At 51.1% G+C, this 21769-nt stretch overlaps 1 protein-coding gene and 1 long non-coding RNA gene across 3 annotated transcripts; one reads left to right on the forward strand and one right to left on the reverse strand.

The window, feature by feature from the left end:
* Positions 1-150: 150 nt before the first annotated feature.
* LOC135965433 (uncharacterized) lies at positions 151-3106 on the forward strand. The gene is made up of 2 exons (XR_010578364.1): positions 151-427; positions 2823-3106. It is a non-coding gene; the product is annotated as an uncharacterized lncRNA (long non-coding RNA).
* A 3422-nt stretch (positions 3107-6528) lies between these two features.
* Positions 6529-20046, reverse strand: HMOX1 (heme oxygenase 1). Of its 2 annotated transcripts, none has more exons than XM_045363731.2 (5): positions 19942-20046; positions 17133-17253; positions 12918-13409; positions 10774-10873; positions 6529-7277 (listed from the first exon to the last, which is right to left on the reverse strand). In XM_045363731.2, the coding sequence occupies exons 1-5, from the start codon at positions 19962-19964 to the stop codon at positions 7147-7149; spliced, it is 867 nt and encodes a 288-aa protein (XP_045219666.1). In that variant the 5' UTR covers positions 19965-20046; the 3' UTR covers positions 6529-7146. The 2 variants fall into 2 exon arrangements, with proteins under 2 accessions (XP_045219666.1, XP_073859984.1); XM_074003883.1 differs by having other exon boundaries at positions 19741-20046.
* Positions 20047-21769: the final 1723 nt, after the last annotated feature.

The following is a 21769-nucleotide window of genomic DNA, read 5'->3' on the forward strand; positions in this document are numbered from 1 at the left end:
AGCCACAGCCGCTGCGCTCCCATTGGTTCGCCGGAGACCCGCGGCCAGCGATTGGACCGTTCTGAGCCCTCCAGCCCCGCCTCCCGGACGGGCTGCCGAAGATGATTGGCTGCAAGGTGCATGACCTCGCCTCCTTCCGGGCTCCATTTTGTGTGCGGAACAATTTGGCGCGAAACTTCTGGCTGGGAAGGAAACGGCGGCGCTGGACTGGGCGGACGCAAAGATGGCGGAGGGGCCGGCGCTCGGAGGGTACCTTTATGTGCTTTCTTTTTAATTTTCTTGCTTTTTTTTCCTAAGGCATGGTGTCGCTTTGTCGCCGAGGATGGAGTGTCGCCGAGGATGGCGCGATCACGGCTCACTGTAGCCTGAACCTTTGGGCTCAAGCGATTCTTCCACCTCAGCCTCCGGTGTAGCTGGGACCACAGGCGTACGTGATTTTCTTAAAATATTTCATAAAGACGGAGACTCACCATCTTGCCCAGGTCTCGAACACCTGCTCTCAAGCGACTCGCCCGCCTTGGCGTCCGAAAGCACTGGGATTACTGGCCTGAACTACCGGGCCGGGCTTGCGTGTTTTTCTTAAGCCTTCTTTTAAAATCTTATGAAAAAAAAAAATAACCCGTTTCATAGCCATAGGGAGAAAAAACTAGAAGCTCAGAAATTATTGGGTCCAGGTGCCCATTTTGCAATGGGAGACCGTGCCCTGAGGAGTAGTCGCTTGCCCGTCTTGAGGCCGGTTCTCTGGGCCTGAGGCTCTGAGGAACCCCTGTCCTCCCGCTTGCCCGTCTTGAGGCCGGTTCTCTGGGCCTGAGGCTCTGAGGAACCCCTGTCCTCCAGCTGGTGGCGGGACAGGGCGATCGCGACTCACCCGCGTCTCTGACCCGGATTCTCGCAGCCTGACACACTGCTTTTATTTGTTTATTTATCTATTGAGACGGAGTCTCGCTCTGTCGCCCAGGATGGAGTGCAGTGGCAATCTCAGCTCACTGCAACATCTACCTCCCCGGTTCAAGCGATTCACCTGCCTCAGCCTCCCAAGTAGCTGGGACTACAGGCGGACGCCACTACGGCCAGCTGATTTTGTGTTTTTAGCAGAGACAGGGTTTCACCATGTTGTCCACACTGGTCTCGAACTGCTGACCTCAAGTGATCCACTCCCCCTGGCCTCGCAAAGTGCTGGAGTTACAGGCGTGAGCCACCGCGCCTGGCCCGACCTCATTCTGTTTAACAGATGCTTAATTTTCTGTAGTATAGCGACAAAGACCCTCCTTGACCAAACTCTAGCCAGGTTCCTCTGGGCTCCCTTCACTCCTAAGCCTCAACCTTGATCTACAGGCACTGTTAGGAGGCCAAGATGAGAGGATCCCTTGGGTCCAGGAGTTGAGACCAGCCTGGGCAACATAGCAAGATCCTGCCTCTCTAGAAATTTGTTGTTGTTGTTTTTTTTTCTTTTTTTTTGAGACAGAGCCTCACTCTGTCACCCAGGCTGGAGTGCAGTGTGGCATGATCTCCGCTCACTGCAACCTCCACCTCCCAGGTTCAAGCAGTTCTCCTGCCTCAGCCTCCGGAGCAGCTGGGACTACAGGTGGGCACTACCACGCCTGGCTAATTTTTGTATTTTTATTAGATACGGGGTTCTACCATGTTGGTCATGGAACTCCTGACCTGATGATCCGCCCACCTCGGCATACTAAAGTGCTGGGATTACAGGTGTGAGCCACCACACCGGGCCTTTTTTTTTGTTATTGTTTGTTTTGTTTGAGACAGAGTCTCGGTCTGTTGCCCAGACTGGAGTGCAATGGCAATTCTGGTTCAAGCAATTCTCCTGCCTCAGCTTCCCAAGTAGCTGGGATTACAGGTGTGTGCCACCACGCCTGGCTAGTTTTTTGTATTTTTAGTAGAGATGGGGTTTCACCATGTTGGCCAGCCTCAAACTCCTGACCTCAGGTGATCCACCCGCCTCGGCCTCCCAAGGTGCTGGAATTACAGGCATGAGCCACCACGCTCAGCCTGAAATTTTTTTTTTTTATTAACTGGGCATGGTGGAGCACACCTATTGTCCTAGCTACTCAAGAGGCCAAGGTGAGAAGATGGCTTGAGCCCAGGAGTTTGAGACTGCAGTGAGTTTCAATTGCACCACTGCACTGCAGCCGGAGCGACAGAGCGAGACTCATCTCCAAAAAGAAAAAAGGACAGGCCAGGCATGGTGGCTCATGCCTGTAATCCCAGCATTTTGGGAGGCTGAGGCGGGAGTTCGAGACCAGCCTGGCCAACATGGTGAAACCCCGTCTCTAGTAAAAATACGAAACAGCCAAGCGTGGTGGCAGGCGCCTGTAATCCCAACTACTTGGGAGGCCGAGGCAGGAGAATTGCTTGAATCTAGGAGGCGAAGGTTGCAGCGAGCTGAGATTATGCCACTGCACTCCAGTCTGGGCGGCAAGAGTGAGACTTGGTCTCAAAAAAAAAGAAAAAAAAAGACTTAAACACTAACAGTTTCTAACAGCTGCTAACATCTCTGAAATGACTCTAGCCAGCCCCCGCTAAGGTGCCTGCCTGAGAAAACTCAAGGCTTCTGATAAATGTTTACCGTTTATTCCAGGCAACAACTGAGAATGTGACCTCTGTCTCCCAGTCTCTGTGGGAGGCAAAAATTCTAACTTTGATCATTGCCAACTGGCAGACACAGCTAGCCTCAATGCATTTACACTGACTTAACCTTTTGTAATTTTTCACTTCACTGACTCTGCTAATCACTTGCCCACCCCTTCCTCCCTCAATCTTCCTTTTTTTTATTTTATTTATATTTTTTTTTTTTGAGACAGGGTCTCTGTTGCCAGTGCCGGAGTGCAGTGGTGCGATCACAGCTCACTGCAGCCTTGACCTCCCAGGCTCACGTGATCCTCCCACCTCAACCTCACCACCACACCCGGCGAATTTATTTATTCATTTGTAGAGATGGGGTTTTACCATATTGCCCAGGCTGGTCAACCTCCCTTTAAAATACCTCTGTACAAATTAAAGCTGAGTTCAGTTCATACTGGACTCTTTTCCCTATTGCAATAAGGAAAAGATCATTACTGATTAAAATCTGTGCTTACCACTTTAACTAGCGTCTGGCTTTGTTCGACAATTGATAGGAAAAAAATATTCAGCCATTCTCCTATTGGTAGAATGCAAGATAATTTCTCTCTCTCCCCTCCCCTCTCCCTTCCTTTCTTTGTCAGTACAGTGAATATCTATGCCCCTTTCACAGATGAGGAAACTGGGCCCAGGGCAGGAGAGTCCTAGCTGCTATTTGGTTTTTTGTTTTTTGTTTTTTTTTTTGAGACGGAGTCTCACTCTGTCACCCAGGCTGGAGTGCAGTGGCCGGATCTCAGCTCACTGCAAGCTCCGCCTCCCAGGTTTACGCCATTCTCCTGCCTCAGCCTCCCAAGTAGCTGGGACTACAGGCGCCCGCCACCTCGCCCGGCTAGTTTTTTGTATTTTTAGTAGAGACGGGGTTTCACCGTGTTAGCCAGGATGGTCTCGATCTCCTGACCTCGTGATCCGCCCATCTCGGCCTCCCAAAGTGCTGGGATTACAGGCTTGAGCCACCGTGCCCGGCCTGCTATTTGGTTTTTGTTTTGTTTTTTTGAGACGGAGTCTTGCTCTGTTGCCAAAGCTGGAGTGCAGTGTTGCGATCTCGGCTCACTGCAACTTCAGCCTCCCGGATTCAAGTGATTCTCCTGCGTCAGCCTCCCGAGTAGCTGGGATTACAGGCATGCGCCACCACTCCCAGCTAATTTTGTGGTTTTAGTAGAGATGGGTTTTCACCATATTGGCCAGGCTGCTCTCGAACTCCTGGCCTCAAGGAATCCATCTGGCTCAGCCTCCCAAAAGTGTTGGGATTACAGTTGTGAGCCCCTGCGTCCGGCTCCAGTTGCTATTTGAATGCCTGTGCTTTGCATACGTGACCATATGTGCTCCTGGACCTGGGTGTGTGATGGAATCTCCTAAGGTACTTTTCATAAATACCAATTCTAGGCCAGGCGCGGTGGCTCACGCCTGTAATCCCAGCACTTTGGGAGGCCAAGGCAGGCAGATCACAAGGTCAGGAGATCGAGACCATCCTGGCTAACACAGTGAAACCCCATCTCCACTAAAAATACAAAAAATTGGGCCAGGCTCAGTGGCTCATGCCTGTAATCCCAGCACTTTGGGAGGCCGAGGTGGGTGGTTCACGAGGTCAGGGGTTCGAGACCAGCCTGAACAACATGGTGAAACCCCCCGTCTCTACTAAAAATACAAAAATTAGCTGGGCCTGGTGGCGGGCGCTTGTAATCCCAGCTACTAAGGAGGCTGAGGCAGGAGAATTGCTTGAACCCAGGAGGCGAAGGTTGCAGTGAGCCAAGATGGCTCCACTGCACTCCAGCGTGGGCGACAGAGCAAGACTCCGTCTCAAAAAAAAAATTTTTTTTAATAAATACATACATACATACATACGTTCAAAAAATTAGTCGGACGTGTTAGCGGGCGCCTGTAGTCCCAGCTATTCGGGAGGCTGAGGCAGGAGAATGGCGTGAACCCAGGAGGCGGAGCTTGCAGTGAGCTGAGATCATGCCACTGCACTCCAGCCTGGGCGACAGAGTCAGACTCCGTCTCAAAAAAAAAAAAAAACAATTCTAGAGCCCCATCCCAGGTCTCCAGAGTTAGGATCTCTCCGTGTGGAGCCCTGGATTCCGTGGTTAAGTATCTCCAAGTAATTCTGATGCCACCATGCACAGACTGGTGTTTAGACATCGCTGGATCCTCCCACCAGCTGTGAAAGGTATGTGTATTCTTCTCATTTTACCAGTGAACAAAATGAGCCTTGAAGTGGAAAATCGGACTAGGGACAAAGGTCTCCTGACTCCCAGTCCTCAGGTACTGGTCCTATAAAGAAACACCTTGGCTGGCCACAGTGGCTTGCACCTGTAATCCCAGCACTTTGGGAGGCTGAGGCAGGTGGATCACAAGGTCCAGAGTTCAAGACCAGCATGGCCAACATGGTGAAGCCTTGTCTCTACTAAAACTAAAAAAATTGGCCAGGCGCAGTGGTAGGCGCCTGTAATCCCTGCTACTTGGGAGGCTGAGGCAGGAGAATTGCTTGAACCTGGGTGGCAGAGGTTGCAATGAACTGAGATCGTGCCACTGCACTCTAGCCTGGGTAACAGAATGACACTCCATCTCAAAAAAAAAAACCACCTTGGCCAGGCACAGTGACTCACGCCTGTAATCCCAGCATTTTGTGAAGCCAAAGTGGGAGGATCACTTTAGTTCAGGAGTTTGAGACCAGCCTGGGCAACATAGCAAAACCTCGTTTCTACAAAAAGATACAAAAATCTGGTGTGCACTTGTAGTCCCAGCTACTCAGGAGGCTGAAACCACAGGATGGCTTAAGCCCAAGAGGCGGAGGTTGCAGTGAGCCGAGATCGCACCACTGCACTCCAATGTGGATGACAAAGCCAGACCCTGTCTCAAAAAAAAAAAAAAAAAAAATTGTCCTGTGCTCTGCCCAGGACACCTTCAGCAAAGGTTTTTCACTTTCCCAGATTGGGAGGCTACATATTCAGTATTTTCTTGATTTAGGGTCATAGGAAGGGCTTAGATTTTAGAGCTGAACAGACCTCAGTGAAATCCATCCTGACCGTCAGACACGCCCGAACATAGGGATGCCATAGGTGAAGTGACTCCGCAGTACAAGAATCACCAAACACTGGTCTCCTTCTTTGCATAATAGCAGCTAACCGTGTATGGCGTTGGCATTTCACATGCATCTCATTTGCTTCTCAGGACAAGATAGGTGAGTTAGGTATCACTGTACTCATGTCACCAGTGATAAAATGGAGCCCCAGAGAGGTTAAGTGACTAACCTCAAAGTGGTGTAGCAGGAATTTGAACCTAAGAATTTCACTCCAGTCCCTGTCACTGGAGAGAAAATACAAATTTTGCCCCAGAATCTGCTCATTTCAGCCAAACAGGGCAACCCCGTCCTCCATAAAGGCGAATCTTGCATCAAAGCAGGGTTCAACACAAATATTCGCCCACCAGCTGCTTAAAGCTCACCTCCTGGGCCGGGCACAGCGGCTCACGCCTGTAATCCCAGCACCTTGGGAGGCTGAGGCAGGTGGACCACCTGAGGTCGGGAGTTCAAGACCAGCCTGGCCAATATGGTGAAACCCCATCTCTACTAAAAATATAAAAATTAGCCAGGCATGGTGATGAATATCTGTAATCCCAGCTACTCAGGAGGCTGAGGCAGGAGAATCGAGTGAACCCGGGAGGCAGAGGTTGCAGTAGGCCAAGATTGCGCCATTGCACTCCAGCCTGGACAACAGAGTGAGACTGTCTCAAAAAAAAAAAAAAAGATAAAAAGAAAAGCTCACCTTCTGTATTCTCAAACAGACCAGCTCCTGCCAACCCCCCATCACTACCTCTCCTACTGAGCACGCAAGTAGCCAGGGAGGAAAAGATCGGCTCCCCAAGAATAACAAAACCCATGAACAATACTTCAAGTTACTATCAGACAATGTTGTTTATTTTTTCACACAAAAGTTAGACCAAGGCCACAGTGCCGTTAAACACCTCCCTCCCCACCCACGCATGGCTCAAAAACCACCCCAACCCTGCTATAAAAACAATAGAACACAACAAAAATACTGCATTTGAGGCTGAGCCAGGAACAGAGTGGCTCCAACAAAAATAAGACAAAAACACAAGACACAACATCTTTTCAGTTTTATGTAAAAATTGCCATGGCCCACGGGGAAAGTGGTCATGGCCGTGTCAACAAGGATACTTCAAACTCAGGACTTTTGGAGGTTTGAGACAGCTGCCACATCTAGGGTGTCTTCTAGGCTCTGCTGCAGGAACTGAGGATGCTGAAGGGCAGGGCTGGATCCTTTGGCCCACTCTGAAGTTTAGGCCATTGGCTGGATGTGCTTTTCGTTGGGGAAGATGCCATAGGCTCCTTCCTGCTTTCCAGAGAGAGGGACACAGTGAGAGGGATGGAGGCCCTGAAAGCCTCCAGTGCCCACGATAAGGAAGCCAGCTAAGAGATTTCCCTCTCTAGAAAGAAGGCCTTCCACTGGACAAAGTTCATGGCCCTGGGAGCCAGCATGCCTGCATTCACATGGCATAAAGCCCTACGGCAACTGTTGCCACCAGAAAGCTGAACGTAAGGATCCATCGGAGAAGCGGAGCCTGGGAGCGGGTGTTGAGCTGGGGCTTCCCTCTGGGAGTCTCCACGGGGGCAGAGTCTGAAAGAGAAAATGGGGCAAGGTCAATAACAGGTGGGCATGCATCAGGGTGTCTGACGTCATAGAAAAGCAAAGCAGAGTGGCCTCAGGATCTGTGGTACAGTCCCTGCTCAACGCCAGGATTCTGCACGACCACAAACAGGTGTCCCTCTAGCCACTGCTTGAATACCTTCAAAGACAGGCAGCTCACTACTTCTCCAAGCTGTCTGTTATTCCCTGTGCAGCCAGGCCACATTGTGAAAACATTCTTGGGCCCAGGCATGGTTTTCAGACTTCTGCCTGCTCCCTTTCTTCTCCTTAAACTTTGCCAGCGATTAGGTCAGAGCTGTAAATCTTCCTCTCAAACTCACACATTTGCTAAGTATGGTGATGATGGAGCAGGAGCTAGAAAGCAGGAGTTCTTGCCGGGCGCGGTGGCTCAAGCCTGTAATCCCAGCACTTTGGGAGGCCGAGGCGGGTGGATCACGAGGTCAGGAGATCGAGACTATCCTGGCTAACATGGTGAAACCCTGTCTCTACTAAAAATACAAAAAACTAGCCGGGCGTGGTGGCGGGCGCCTGTAGTCTCAGCTACTTGGGAGGCTGAGGCGGGAGAATGGCGTGAACCCGGGAGGCGGAGCTTGCAGTGAGCCGAGATCACGCCACTGCACTCCAGCCTGGGAGACACAGCGAGACTCCGTCTCAAAAAAAAAAAAAAAAAAAAAAGCAGGAGCTCTGAGGTCAAAATTCAAGTTCAGTTCCACCCCTGGTTATTAAAATATGATAGGCCAGAGCCAGCCATGCAGCCTGGGTAGATGTGCCTCCTCCTCAGGCACAGAGTGGATGCTCTTAGGTCTTTAGAAGGAGGACAGAGTCCAGGGCAGGTCTCTGGAGCCAGAACAGCTGGGTTTGAATCCTAGCCCCGCCCTGGGCTATGAGGGGCTTTCCCAGAGAAAATAGGGCTGTAGGTCTGGTGGCCCAGGGCTGCGGTCACAGGAAGTAAAAGCAAGCATGTACACTGTGACATTTACATGTGTGTTGTTCATATTAAAGGCTCCTGCTCCTTCTGATGGATTAGGGGTATAGTTCTCAAATGTTTTGGTTCCAAAACCCCTTTATACTTAAATGCAACCAAGGATCCAGAAGAGCTTTTGTTTGTGTGAGTATAGCTATCACTATTTACAAAATTAGAAATTATAACTGAGAAATTCTTTCTTTTCTTTTTTTCTTTTTTTCTTTTTCTTTTTTTTTGAGATAGAGTCTTGCTCTGTTGCCCAGGCTAGAGTACAGTGGTGCAATCTCAGCTCACTGCAACCTCCGCCTCCCAGACTCAAGAGATTCTCCTGCCTCAGCCTCCCAAGTAGCTGGGATTACAGGTGTGCACCATCATGCCCAGCTAATTTTTATATTTTAGTAGAGATGGGGTCTCACCACATTGGCCAAGCTGGTCTCAAACTCCTGACCTCAAGTGATCCCCCTGCCTCAGTCTCCCAAAGTGCTGGGATTACAGGCATAAGCCACTGTGCCTGGCCAAAACTGAGAAATTCTTAACATATAAGAACATACAGGCACACATTCCATGAGCCATCAAATCCATGAGAGAGCATCACATGTCACATAACCTTTGGAAAATGCCAACACATATTCATGAGAAAATAGTTTTTTTAAAAAGCCAAAAAAAAAAAAAATCTGGGTGTGGTGGCACGTGCCTATAGTCCCAGTTACTCAGGAGAAGGTGGCAGAATCACTTGAACCTGGGAGTTGACGCTGCCGTGAGCTGTGTTTGTGCCACTACACTCCAGCCTGGGTGACAGAGCAAGACCCTGTCTCAAAAAAAAAAAAAAAAAAAATAGCAAACAAATAGTAGTAGTGTTATAAAAATAGCTTTGTCCTCACAGACCCCTTGAGGGGATACTAGGACTACCACCCCCCACAGGTAGGACACCACACTTTGAGAACTGCTGCATTAGGGTGATGTCTCCCTACCCCACTAGATAGCCAAGCCCTCCGGGGTTACAGCCCCCCAGTAGAGGGGTCCGTGTGGTCTGGCACAAGTGAGAAAGCCACAAGCCAGGTTACGGTGGCACAGGAGGGGAGGCCTAATATAACCTGCCAGGAGGTAGCGCTAAGCCTTACCCCTTCATTGCTACCCATCCCAAAGCCACACTCCCTGCCTCAGTGTTTTAGGCTTAGTGAGGGTACATTTTGTGGAGCATTTTGGTCTTTTTGGAAGTTTCCAAGATGTTCTCACTGCAGCCAGCCTCGATCGTTCTTAGGCACATGAGGGAGGGGCTCACACACAACAAGACTCGGAAGGGACATCTCCCTGTGGCGGGTTCACAGCTGGATACAGGTCCCCACCTCCCTGGCCCACATCAGGGGACCAAAGGCCTAAAAAGGAGTCTAAATTAAGGGGGCGGGAGTTTCCCATGATTTCTGAGGGGTTCTTGTATACTTCTGACCCAGTGAACTAGAAGTAGCTGAACCTCACTGGATTTTCCAGGTGGGGAAACTAAGGCAGGGAGAAGTCTCATGGCTTGCCCAGAGCCACACACTGAAGGTTGACCCCAGGCCCTTTTGCCTGCCCTCCACTTCTCATACAAAAACATGCAGGTGGCCAGGCGCAGTGGCTCACGCCTGTAATCTCAGCACTTCGGGAGGCCGAGGTGGGCGGATCACCTGAGGTCAGGAGTTCGAGACCAGCCTGGCCAACATGGTGCAACCCCATCTCTGCTAAACATACAAACAAAATTAGCCGGGCATGGTGGTGGGTGCCTATAATCCCAGCTACCCGGGAGGCTGAGGCAGGAGAATTGCTTGAACCCGGGAGGCGGAGGTTGCAGTGAGCTGAGATAGCGCCACTGCACTCTAGCCTGGGCGAGACTCTATCTCCACAAACCACCACCACCCAAAAAAACATTCAAGCTGGCATGGTGGCTCTCGCCTGTAATTGCAGCACTTGGGAGGCAGAGGCAGGAGGATCACTTGAAGTCAGGTGTTCAAGACTGGCCTGGGCAACGCAGGGGGAACCTGTCCTTACAGGGGCAATGGGGTGAGGCAGCAGGAAACAACACCCACCACCAGCAAACATTCAGAAAACAGAAGAGTAGAGATACTGAGGCTGGGTGCGGTGGCTCACGCCTGTAATCCCAACACTTTGGGAGGCCGAGGTATGTGGATCCCGAGGTCAGGAGATTGAGACCATCCTGGCAACACGGTGAAACCCCGTCTCTACTAAAAATACAAAAAAAATTAGCCGGGCGTGGTGGCGGGCGCCTGTAGTCCCAGCTACTTGGGAGGCTGAGGCAGGAGAATGGCGTGAACCCCGGGAGGCGGAGCTTGCAGTGAGCTGAGATCGTGCCACTGCACTCCAGCCTGGGCAACAGAGCGAAACTCCGTCTCAAAAAAAAATAAAAAATAATAATAAAAAAAAAAAGAGTAGAGATACTAGAGTCAGACAGTCAGGTCCCTCTCCATCTGTAGCCCAGAGGAAGTGCCCCTCCCTGGATGCTCTCACCTTGCGCTTTGTTGCTGGCCCGCTGGCGAAGCCCTGGTGCCTGTGAGGGGCTCTGGTCCTTGGTGTCATGTGTCAGTAGCTCCTGCAACTCCTCAAAGAGCTAAAAGACAAAAGACACACATGCCTATCTCAGTAAGAGATGCTGCCAGGTCCCAGCTGAAGGTAGGACCTTAAGACAAGTTGTGTTAGGAAATATTCTGGAAATAACAAGATGGTAAGAAAAATATTGGCCGGGCGCAGTGGCTCACGCCTGTAATCCCAGCACTTTGGAAGGCCAAGGTGGGCACATCACGAGGTCAGGAGTTCGAGACCAGCCTAGCCAACATAGTGAAACCCCATCTCTACTAAAGATACAAAAAATTAGCTGGGTGTGGTAGCACATGCCTGTAATCCCAGTTATTCGGGAGGCTGAGGCAGGAAAATTGCTTGAACCTGGTAGGCGGAGGTTGCAGTGAGCTGAGATTGCGCCATTGCACTCCAGCCTGGGTGACAGGGCGAGACTCTGTCTCAAATAAATAAATAATATTCATGTCCCTTTCATCCACCTTAAGAGATAAGATGTTCCAAGCCCAATTGACTCCCCTGCCTGCTCTTGCCCTCCCAACTGATAACAATGATCCTGGATCACTGTGGCCACCCATGTCCTTAGCCTGTGTCTCCGTGCAAAAGGCTGCGTTGCTTGTTTTGAAATAATATTAAGTGGTATCCTTGTATATGCACTCTTCTGCGGCTGCTTTCTTCCCTTGAATTTAGATTTGCTAAATTCAGCCTTGGTGAGGTGTGCTGAATGGTATTTGTTAGCCTTGCAGATGAGGAAACTGTAGCTCCTACAGGTTAAGTGCTTTGCCCAAGGACTGACCCAGGTCAGGCACCAAGAGCCGTTTGTTTGTTTTTATTTTTGAGACAGAGTCTTGCTTTGTTGCCATTGCCCAGGCTGGCGTGCAGTAGCACTATCATGGCTTACTATAGCCTTGACCTCCTGGGCTCAAGCAATCCTCCCACTTCAGCCTCCCAAGTAGCTGGGACTACAGCTGCACCCTACTATATCTGGCTTTTTTTTTTCATTTTTGTGTAGAGATGGGGTCTCACTGTGTTACCAGGGCTGGGCTCAAGCCACTTTCCTGCTTTGGCCTCCCAAAGTGTTGGTATTATAGGCGCGAGCCTGAGAGCCAGTTCTGACCCCAATCCCTTTTCTTTAAAAAATTTTTTTTTAATTTTTTTTTTTTTTGATAGAGACAGGGGTCTTGCCATGTTGCTCAGGCTGGTCTGAAACTCCTGAGCAATCCACCCACCTTGGCTTCCCAAAGAGCTGGGATTACAGGCGTGAGCCACTGCACCTGGCCTCCCTTTTCTTTTGACTACACTTCTCTGAAAGACACAGATTTTCTTCTTCCAAGACTGATTGGATTTTCTGAGGGGGTGTGGTGGAAGGGAAAGGCCTTGTTCCGTAACAGGGGCCAGGACCAGAATCTTCTGCAATCCAAGGCTGGGATTAGTGAGCCAGGAGGGCATGAGCCCTAGCCCCAGGCCCCATGGCACCTCCAGGGGCTGGCAGAGAGAGAAGGCTCTATGACATCTGGTTAGAAGGATCCCCTCCACCTCTGCCTAAGAATTCATCCTTCCAGGCTTTGCCCAAACCCCACCTTCCCCCTGGATTTGAGACACTTGTAGAAAGAGGTAAACCTCTTTGGCTAGGCTGAGAGTCCCTGGAAGGCAGAGGCCACCTGTAACCCTGGGAGTGCCAACCTGGCTACACACTAGTGCACACACAACTTATACGTTGCCACAGACAGTTGTCACGGAGAGCTACAACTGATTCTCATGTCCCATTATGACAGCAGTGAAAATTTGAGGGCTTCCTCTTGTGCCAGACACTGATGTGGGGACTTCACTGCTGTAAACTCACTCAAGCCTTAAAAGTCTAAGATAGAGGTACCATTATTATCCCTATTTTACAGATAGGGAAACTGAGGTACAGAGAGATTAAGCATTTGCCCAAGATCACCCAGCTAGTAAGTGGCAGTGCTGGAACCCTGGTTCCCTGTGTTAACCATGACCCATACCACCCTTCCCTACAATGAGAAGGATCCCTTGGAGGAACAGTGGGGGGAAGCAGAGGCTGCCCCAGGCTGCGCAACCCTCACCTGGATGTTGAGCAGGAACGCGGTCTTGGCCTCTTCTATCACCCTCTGCCTGACCGAGGGAGTCATCTCCAGGGAGTTCATGCGGGAGCGGTAGAGCTGCTTGAACTTGGTGGCACTGGCAATGTTGGGGAAGGTGAAGAAGGCCAGGCCCTCGCCAGAGCTGGGCAGGTCCAGGGCTTTCTGAGCAATCTTCTTGAGCATCTGGCCCCCAGACAGGTCACCCAGGTAGCGGGTGTAGGCGTGGGCCACCAGCAGCTCGGGCTCTGTGCGCCCCACCTCGTGGAGCCGCTTCACATAGCGCTGCATTGCCGGTGTGTAGGGGATGACTTCCTGCCAGCGGGGCCCGTACCAGAAGGCCAGGTCCTGCTCCAGGGCGGCCTTGCGGTGCAGCTCTTCTGGGAAGTAGACAGGGGCGAAGACTGGGCTCTCCTTGTTGCGCTCAATCTCCTCCTCCAGGGCCACATAGATGTGGTGCAGGGAGGCCATCACCAGCTGAAAGCAGAGTGAGCAGGTCAGGCCGCCAGCCACATAGAAGACCCCCACCTCTGTCCGTCCCCTCCACTACTGCCTTTGGAAAGGCCCTCATCACTTCTCAGCTGGGCTCTGACTCCTTCTGCCACCCCTCACTACAATCCTTTTCACACTGCAGCCAGAGGGATTTTTATAAGAGAAAAAGACGATCATGCACTTTCTCAGCCTAAAACCCTTTTACCCCACTGGGCAAAACAAGCAACCTAATTGAATCCTTATATAAAGATCCAACAAACTGGCCTGGTGCAGTGGCTCAAACCCCTGTAATCCCTGCACTTTGGGAGGCTAAGGTGGGAGGACTGCTTAAAGCCAGGAGTCTGAGAACAGCCTGGGCAATCCCACCTCTACAAAAAATTCTTTTAAAAAACTAGCTGGGCCGGGCGCGGTGGCTCATGCCTGTAATCCCAGCACTTTGGGAGGCCGAAGCGGGCGGATCACAAGGTCAGGAGATCAAGACCATCCTGGTTAACACGGTGAAGCCCTGTGTCTACTAAAAATACAAAAAAAAATTAGCTGGGCTTGATGGCTGGTGCCTGTAATCCCAGCTACTACTTGAGAGGCTGAGGCAGAGGAATGGTGTGAACCCGGGAGGCGGAGCTTGCAGTGAGCCCAGATCACGCCACTGCACTCCAGTCTGGGCGACGGAACGAGACTCTGTCTCAAAAATAAATAGCCGGGCGCGGTGGCTCAAGCCTGTAATCCCAGCACTTTGGGAGGCCGAGACGGGCGGATCACGAGGTCAGGAGATCGAGACCATCCTGGCTAACACGGTGAAACCCCGTCTCTACTAAAAAATACAAAAAACTAGCAGGGCGAGGTGGCGGGCGCCTGTAGTCCCAGCTACTCAGGAGGCTGAGGCAGGAGAATGGCATAAATCCAGGAGGCGGAGCTTGCAGTGAGCTGAGATCCGGCCACTGCATTCCAGCCTGGGTGACAGAGCAAGACTCCATCTCAAAAATAAATAAATAAATAAAATAAAAATAAATAAGTAAATAAATACATATAAATTTTAAAAACTAGCCAGCTGGGTGTGGTGGCTCACACCTGTAATCCCAGCACTTTGGGAGACTGAGTCGGGGGGATCACGAGATCAGGAATTCAAGACCAACATAGCCAACAGACCAGCCTGGGCAATATGGTGAAACCCCATCTCTACTAAAAACAAAATTAGCCGGGCATGGTGGTGGACGCCTATAATCACAGTTACTCGGGAGGCTGAGTCAGGAGAATTGCTTGAACCCAGGAGGCAGAGATTGCAGTGAGTCAAGATCGTGCCATTGCACTCCAGCCTGGGTGACAGAGCGAGACTCTGACTCAAAAAAAAAAAAAAAAAAAATTAACGAGGTATGGTGCTGCATGCCTGTAGTCCCAGCTACTCCAGAAGCTGAGGCAGGGGGATCACTTGAGCCCAGGATTTCAAGGTTGCAGTGAGCTGTGATCATATCACTGTACTCCAGCTTGGGGAACAGAGTGAGCAAGACCCTGTCTCAAAAAAAAAAAAAAAAAAACCTCCAACAAAGGAATTGCTATTCCCTTTTTACAGAAAAGGAAACTAAGACTCAGAGAGGGTATGACACATGGAGGTTGCACAGCTAGTAAGAAATGAAACTGGATTGAAGACCGGGCGTTGCTATGGACCCACCATGGCTCAGGAGAGGGGAATAGCTGAAATGGAAGTGGTTAAAGGAGATTGGCCATGTGCTTCTGGCTTTTGACCTCTACATGACCAACTACAGGGCACAATTCTCCTTCCTAGAGGCCTGTTCTGAACCCCACCACCTCTGGATGCTGGGCTGGGGCAACAGGTCCTGAGGGTACCTTGGATTGGGGCACTAACTCCCATTACACATTAATACGCCCGTTTGAATTTGAAGGAGGACAAAGTTAAGACGTTCAGGTTGGAGGTTCCAATTTCTGAGCCGTAAACATTCAAAGCAGCTCTGTTCCATGAGGGGACAAAGCCAGGGAGCCTGGTACAAAAGAGCCTGGGTTTTTCAGTGTGACCGACCTCGTTCTCACCCAGCTCTGCCGGTCCTTAGCTGTGTGACCATGGGTGACCCGCTTGCTCTCTCTGGTCCCAGCTTCCTATCCTATCCTGGAGCAGATGGTCAGAGGTCTGTGTGACTGTGCTAGCCAATTGTGCTAGTCCGTTCCCTCACCTGCCACATACTAGATGGGGCTGGTGTGAGGATTAAGTGAGAGGGTCTGGGCCAGCACAGAGGGCAGCCTGGCACTTAGCGCTCCCGTGAGAAAGGCTGTGATAACTTCCACATCCACCAGCTTAATGTAAGCAAGCACTGGATTCTCTCACGGATCTTGGTGCCTCCTTGGAACCCTGTGACTTAGAGGCAAAATCCAAAGTCTAAGCTGGCTGGGGATAGCATATTCCAGCATTCACCTCCCTGCACCCACTGCCTTCAGCCACACTGCAGCAACTGGGCGTACCTCATCTTTTTAATGGAGAGGGGAGGAGGATGAGGAAGACCCATTACGGGCCCAAGGGCCCCACCCAGCCCGGAACCACAGGTTAAATCTCTCCTAATTAAAGTATGTCTCCGTTGGGCGGTGGTTCACACCTGTAATCCCAGCACTTTGGGAGGCCAGGGCAGATGGATCATCTGAGGTCAGGAGTACAAGACCAGCCTGGCCAACATGGTGAAACCCCATTTTTACTAAAAAAAAAATACAAAAATTAGCCAGGCGTGGTGGTGGGCACCTGTAGTCCCAGCTACTCTGGAGGCTGAAGCGGGAGAATCGCTTGAACCTAGAAGGCAGAGGTTTCAGGGCACCGAGATCTTGCCATTGCACTCCAGCCTGGGCAACAGAGTGAGACTCTGTCTCAAATGAAATAAAATAAAATAAAATAAAAATAAAGCATGTCTCATGTTGGAAGTAGGGGGTGGCAGAGGGTACAGATTGCAAAAGGGACTGGGGTGAAGGTGGTGGGATATAGCTCCCCACTCCCCACTCCCACACCCTCTGTTCAACCTGAACAAGCCTTTCCCCACACTGATGTTTTAACACCCAGTATCTTCCCGGTTCTTCGTCAAGTGCTTCCTTCTATTTGCATGAATTTCACAACAGTGCTGGGAAACAGCAAAATCAGTACCTGGCAATATAGTGGGTGCTTATGAAAACCCTGCTGTTGAAATCCTCTTTTACAGATGGGGAAAAGGTGGCTTAGGGAGATTAGATGAGGCACCCTCAGTCTCACTGTTAGAAAAGGGTTCTGTTAAGGCTCCAACCTATATTACTCCTCATCTTCAGAGGCAAATTAGAGTTAGGTCAGGAGTACAAGCTCTTGGTTGATTTCAGCCTTTTCCATTTACTGGCTGTATGACCTTCTGTTAGTCACTCTCTGAGCCTTCCAGTCCTCATCTTTCTCATCAGGGTTGAAGCACAGATTACAAACCAAGTGTACAAAATGCCCAACATGGAACCAGTGCTCAGTCAATGGCACTGCTGCCCCAGTCCCTCCACAACACTACAGAGCAGGCTGAACTTGCTGTGTGACCTTGGATAACTCACCTTCCCTCTCTGAGCCTCAGTGTCATTTTTAAGATGATTCCATTGGATATGCTCATCTGGTCCCTCAGCATCCCCACTTAAACCACTGGCCTGAGCCTTGAGCCCACCCACACCTGCCACACCCTCCACCAGGGCTAGTCCCACCAAGCCACATACCTTGAAGCCCTCTCGGGTCACCTGGCCCTTCTGAAAGTTCCTCATGAACTCAGCATTCTCTGCCTGGGTGTGCACCTCCTTGGTGGCCTCCTTCAGGGCCTCTGACAAATCCTGGGGCATGCTGAGGAGGAAATGGGATAGGTGAACACAAAGCTGGCTGGGGGTGGGGTCCTTCCCAACTGCTGAGCTCAGGGGAGCCACCCACCTATAAGCAGGCCTCCAAGGACTCCCATTCTTATTCAGGCCACATTCCCAATCGCTTTAAGATGCAGCCTTGTGGCTGGGTGCAGTGGCTCACGCCTGTAATCCCAGCACCTGGGAGGCCAAGGTGGGCGGATCACCTGAGGTCAGGAGTTCCAGACCAGCCTGGCAAACATGGTGAAACCCCATCTCTACTAAAAATACAAAATTAGCCAGGCATGGTGGCGGATGCCTGTAATCCCGGCGATTATGCCTATAACTGCTTGAACACCGGAGGCAAATGTTGCAGTGAGCTGAGATCACACCACTGCACTCCAGCCTTGGTGACAGAGAAACTCCATCTCAAAAAAAAAAAAAAGAAAAAGAAAAAAGGCCAAGCATGGTGGCTCACACCTGTAATCCTAGCACTTTGGGAGGCCAAGGCGGACAGATCACCTGAGGTCAGGAGTTTGAGCCCAGCCTGGCCAACATTGGTGAAACCCTATCTCTACTAAAAATACAAAAAAAAAAAAAAAAAAAAAAAAAATTAGCCGGGTGTGGTGTTGGGCACCTGTAATCCCAACTACTCAGGAGGCTGAGGCAGGAGAATAGCTTGAACCCAGGAGGTGGAGGTTGCAGTGAGCCGAGATTGCACCACTGCACTCCAGCCTGGTGACAGAGCAAGACTCCATCTCAAAAAAAAAAAAAAAAGCAAAAAAAAAAAAAAAAACCCCAGAATCCACAACAACAAAAAAACAAATTCAGGCTGGGCATGGTGACTCTTGCAGCCTTGTAAACACTCTTCAGTCATTAAAACACTAGGCCAGGCCGGGCGCGGTGGCTCAAGCCTGTAATCCCAACACTTTGGGAGGCCGAGATGGGCGGACCACGAGGTCAGGAGATTGAGACCATCCTGGCTAACATGGTGAAACCCCGTCTCTACTAAAAAATACAAAAAACTAGCCGGGCGAGGTGGCGGGCACCTGTAGTCCCAGCTACTCGGGAGGCTGAGGCGGGAGAATGGCGTGAACCGTGGAGGTGGAGCTGGCAGTGAGCTGAGATCCGGCCACTGCACTCCAGCCTGGGTGACAGAGCGAGACTCAGTCTAAAAAAAAAAAAAAAAAATAGGCCGGGCGCGGTGGCTCAAGCCTGTAATCCCAGCACTTTGGGAGGCCGAGGCGGGTGGATCACGAGGTCAGGAGATCGAGACTATCCTGGCTAACATGGTGAAACCCCGTCTCTACTAAAAATACAAAAAACTAGCCGGGCGTGGTGGCGGGCGCCTGTAGTCTCAGCTACTTGGGAGGCTGAGGCGGGAGAATGGCGTGAACCCGGGAGGCGAAGCTTGCAGTGAGCCGAGATCACGCCACTGCACTCCAGCCTGGGAGACACAGCGAGACTCCGTCTCAAAAAATAAAAAATAAAAAAAAAATAAAATAAAATAAAATAAAATAAAATAAAACACTGAATAATACAGTCCCCCAAACCAAGGGGGAAATCCTGGTACCGGTAGTTCCCAGTGGAGAGGAGGAGGAGGTACAGCATAACCCAGGAAAAAGCAGAGGCCCCATGAACGCGCATCTCAAAGTTTGTAATTGTTTTGATTGGCTTTTAGACCCAATATTTAATTCAGTTATTTTGTTAAAGTTTCAGATGCAAATCTCATGACCCCCCTATCATGTTATGCTCATCATGAAGACGTCAGGGTTAAAAATTCTGAAAAATTCTGCTTTAGTTAAAGAAAAAATCTCTCCGGGAGTATTTCTGTCATGGGTCCGTATCCCTGCGTCCCCATAGAACTGTCATTTTTCCCTTTCCTCCCGCCCTGCTTCCCGGAACATCATCCCCTGTTCTACAACACAGCTGGTCCAATTCTTGGGAGAAGCGGCACACGCCTGTAAGTCCCAGTTAACTCTGGGGGCTGAGGTGGGAGGATGCTTGAGCCCAGGAGTTAAAAAAAAAAAAAAAAAAACTAAGAAATTCTTGAAAGAAGGGAACGAGCGAGACCTGGAGGTGGGCAGGCCAAGGTTCAACACCCAGTTCTGACACCTGCTGACTGAGTACTCTAGGGCGTGTCGCCTGCCTGAACTGGGCAATCCTTATTTGTGAGACGCGGAACAACGTAGCCAGGGTGATGTCTGGCTCAGGTCCTCCGTAGCTAGTGAGGGACAGATGCCACCAAGAGAACCAAGCATGCTCTCCCAGGCTAGCGGAGCCCCAGGGATCTAGATTCAGCAGACAGCAGCTCCAAGCACACCTCAAAAGTTGGATTAAAACAAAATTGACTCCCTCACAGGGAAGCCCCAGAGATCTAGATTCAGCAGAGAGCAACTCCAAACACACCTCGAAAGTTGGATTTAACAAAAACTGGCTACCTCAAAGGCTGGATACTCTAAGGACACTCCCATCTTGGTCCCCAACCGCATACCAGGGTGCCAGGCATGTAAATCACCGTTCCTCCCTCCAGCCACCCTACGGGCACAGGCAGGATCAGAACCCCGCGCCTCCTGACTCCAGGGCCCAAGTTTCTGGCTCCCGGGCTCTGTCGCTGCGTGGCAGTGTCCCGGGTGGGACTGGGAGGCCAGCTGGGAGGGGAGGGAAAGGCGCCCGTCCCGCGCCCCGCGCTTGCCTGTCGGGTTGCAGACGCTCCATCCGGCCGGTGCTGGGCTCGTTCGTGCTGGCTCCGCGGGCGGCGGCTGCTCTGAGGACGCTCGAGAGGAGGCAGGCGTTGACTGTGCCGGAGCCGCGACCGGTCACATTTATGCTCGGCGGGTCACGTGGGCCAGGCGGAACAGCTGAGGCCCACTTTCTGGCCGGGCGTTGCAACACCCGCAGGGGCCCGCGCCCAGCCCGCCCCGGGCCAGTGTGGGGTGGAGAGGAGCAGTCATATGACCCTGGGGAAACAAAGTCTGGCCATAGACTTTTAGAGAAAACACACACACACACACACACACACACACACACACCTTAAGGAAATCTGAGAAGCTGCAGCCTCTGGGTGTGATTTTGCTCCTTCCAGAGCCCCACCTTCTGCTCCCTGTCCCCTTGGGACTTGATGCACCCCAGGCATCCCAGAAGGTTCCAGAAAGCTGGGAGGCAGCGCTGCTCAGAGCAGGAGGCTGGTGGGTAACATCAGGAACTTAGCAACCCCAGACCCTGCTGTCTCCAGCTCCCTAAATTGCCACCTTCTGGAGTCCTCTGCTGACTGCTTGCCTCCTCACACCCCCTTTAAATGTACATTTAGGATCTGGTTTTTTAGTTCCTGTCAAAAAACAGAGACTCCAGTATTTTCATGGTTCATCCCTACAACTGACCTGTGGGGGTAGATCGCTCCCATTTTGCAGCTGGAGAAACTGAGGCTCAGAGGGGTGCAGTGGTGTCACACATAAAGCAGGAAGCCAGTGTCCAAACCCAGGGAGGAGACTAAGTCCCCGCCTGCCTCCTCCACACTCCGGCAGCACCTGGTGCCCGCCTGGACTGGGACACCTGTCATACAAACTGCTTCCCTGCTGGGTTGCGTGGGACACTCTTCCAGGCACATTCAGGTCTGACTTATACTCAGTGCCTGCTCAGGGCCCAGAGCAGAGCTGGCCCTTGCTGATCGCCTATTGAATCAATTCTGCATGAGGTGCACTGCTGAGAACTTGGGGAAAAGAGGGTCATTGGGTGAACCCAGAGGACAAAACAAATGGACCAGATGATTCATAGATTTCATAGAGTCATTTCCCAATGCTATGATTCTCATTCTAATGTTTTTTTGTTTTTTATAAGATGGCTTTCAGGCCTGGCATGGTAGCTCACACCTGTAGTCCCAGCACTTTGGGAGGTTGAGGTGGGAAGATTGCTTTGAGCCCAGTTGAGGTAGGAAGATTGTTTTGAGTTCGAGACTGGCCTGGGCAACATAGGGAGACCCTGTCTCTATAAAATAGAAAATAAAGGCCAGGCGCGGTGGCTCAAGCCTGTAATCCCAGCACTTTGGGAGGCCGAGGCGGGCGGATCACAAGGTCAGGAGATCGAGACCACAGTGAAACCCCGTCTCTACTAAAAATACAAAAAATTAGCCGGGCGCGGTGGCGGGCGCCTGTAGTCCTAGCTACTCAGGAGGCTGAGGCAGGAGAATGGCGTGAACCCAGGAGAGGCGGAGCTTGCAGTGAGCCGAGATCGCGCCACTGCACTCCAGCCTGGGCAACAGCGTGAGACTCCGTCTCAAAAAAAAAAAAAAAGAAAAGAAATTAGCTGGGCATGGTGGCACATGCCTGTGGTCCCAGCTACTTGAAAGGCTGAGGCTGGAGGTTCGCTTGAGCCTGGGATGTAGAGGCTGGAGTGAGCTGTGATCACGCTACTGTATTCTAACCTGGGCAATAGAACAAGACCCTGTCTCTCAAAAAAAAAACAAACAACAACAACAACAAAAAACAACTTCCTGGAATTCAAGGTAGGGCCACTACAGCCCAGAG

The sequence above is a fragment of the Macaca fascicularis genome, chromosome 10 (assembly GCF_037993035.2).
Source record: "Macaca fascicularis isolate 582-1 chromosome 10, T2T-MFA8v1.1".
Taxonomy (NCBI): domain Eukaryota; kingdom Metazoa; phylum Chordata; class Mammalia; order Primates; family Cercopithecidae; genus Macaca; species Macaca fascicularis.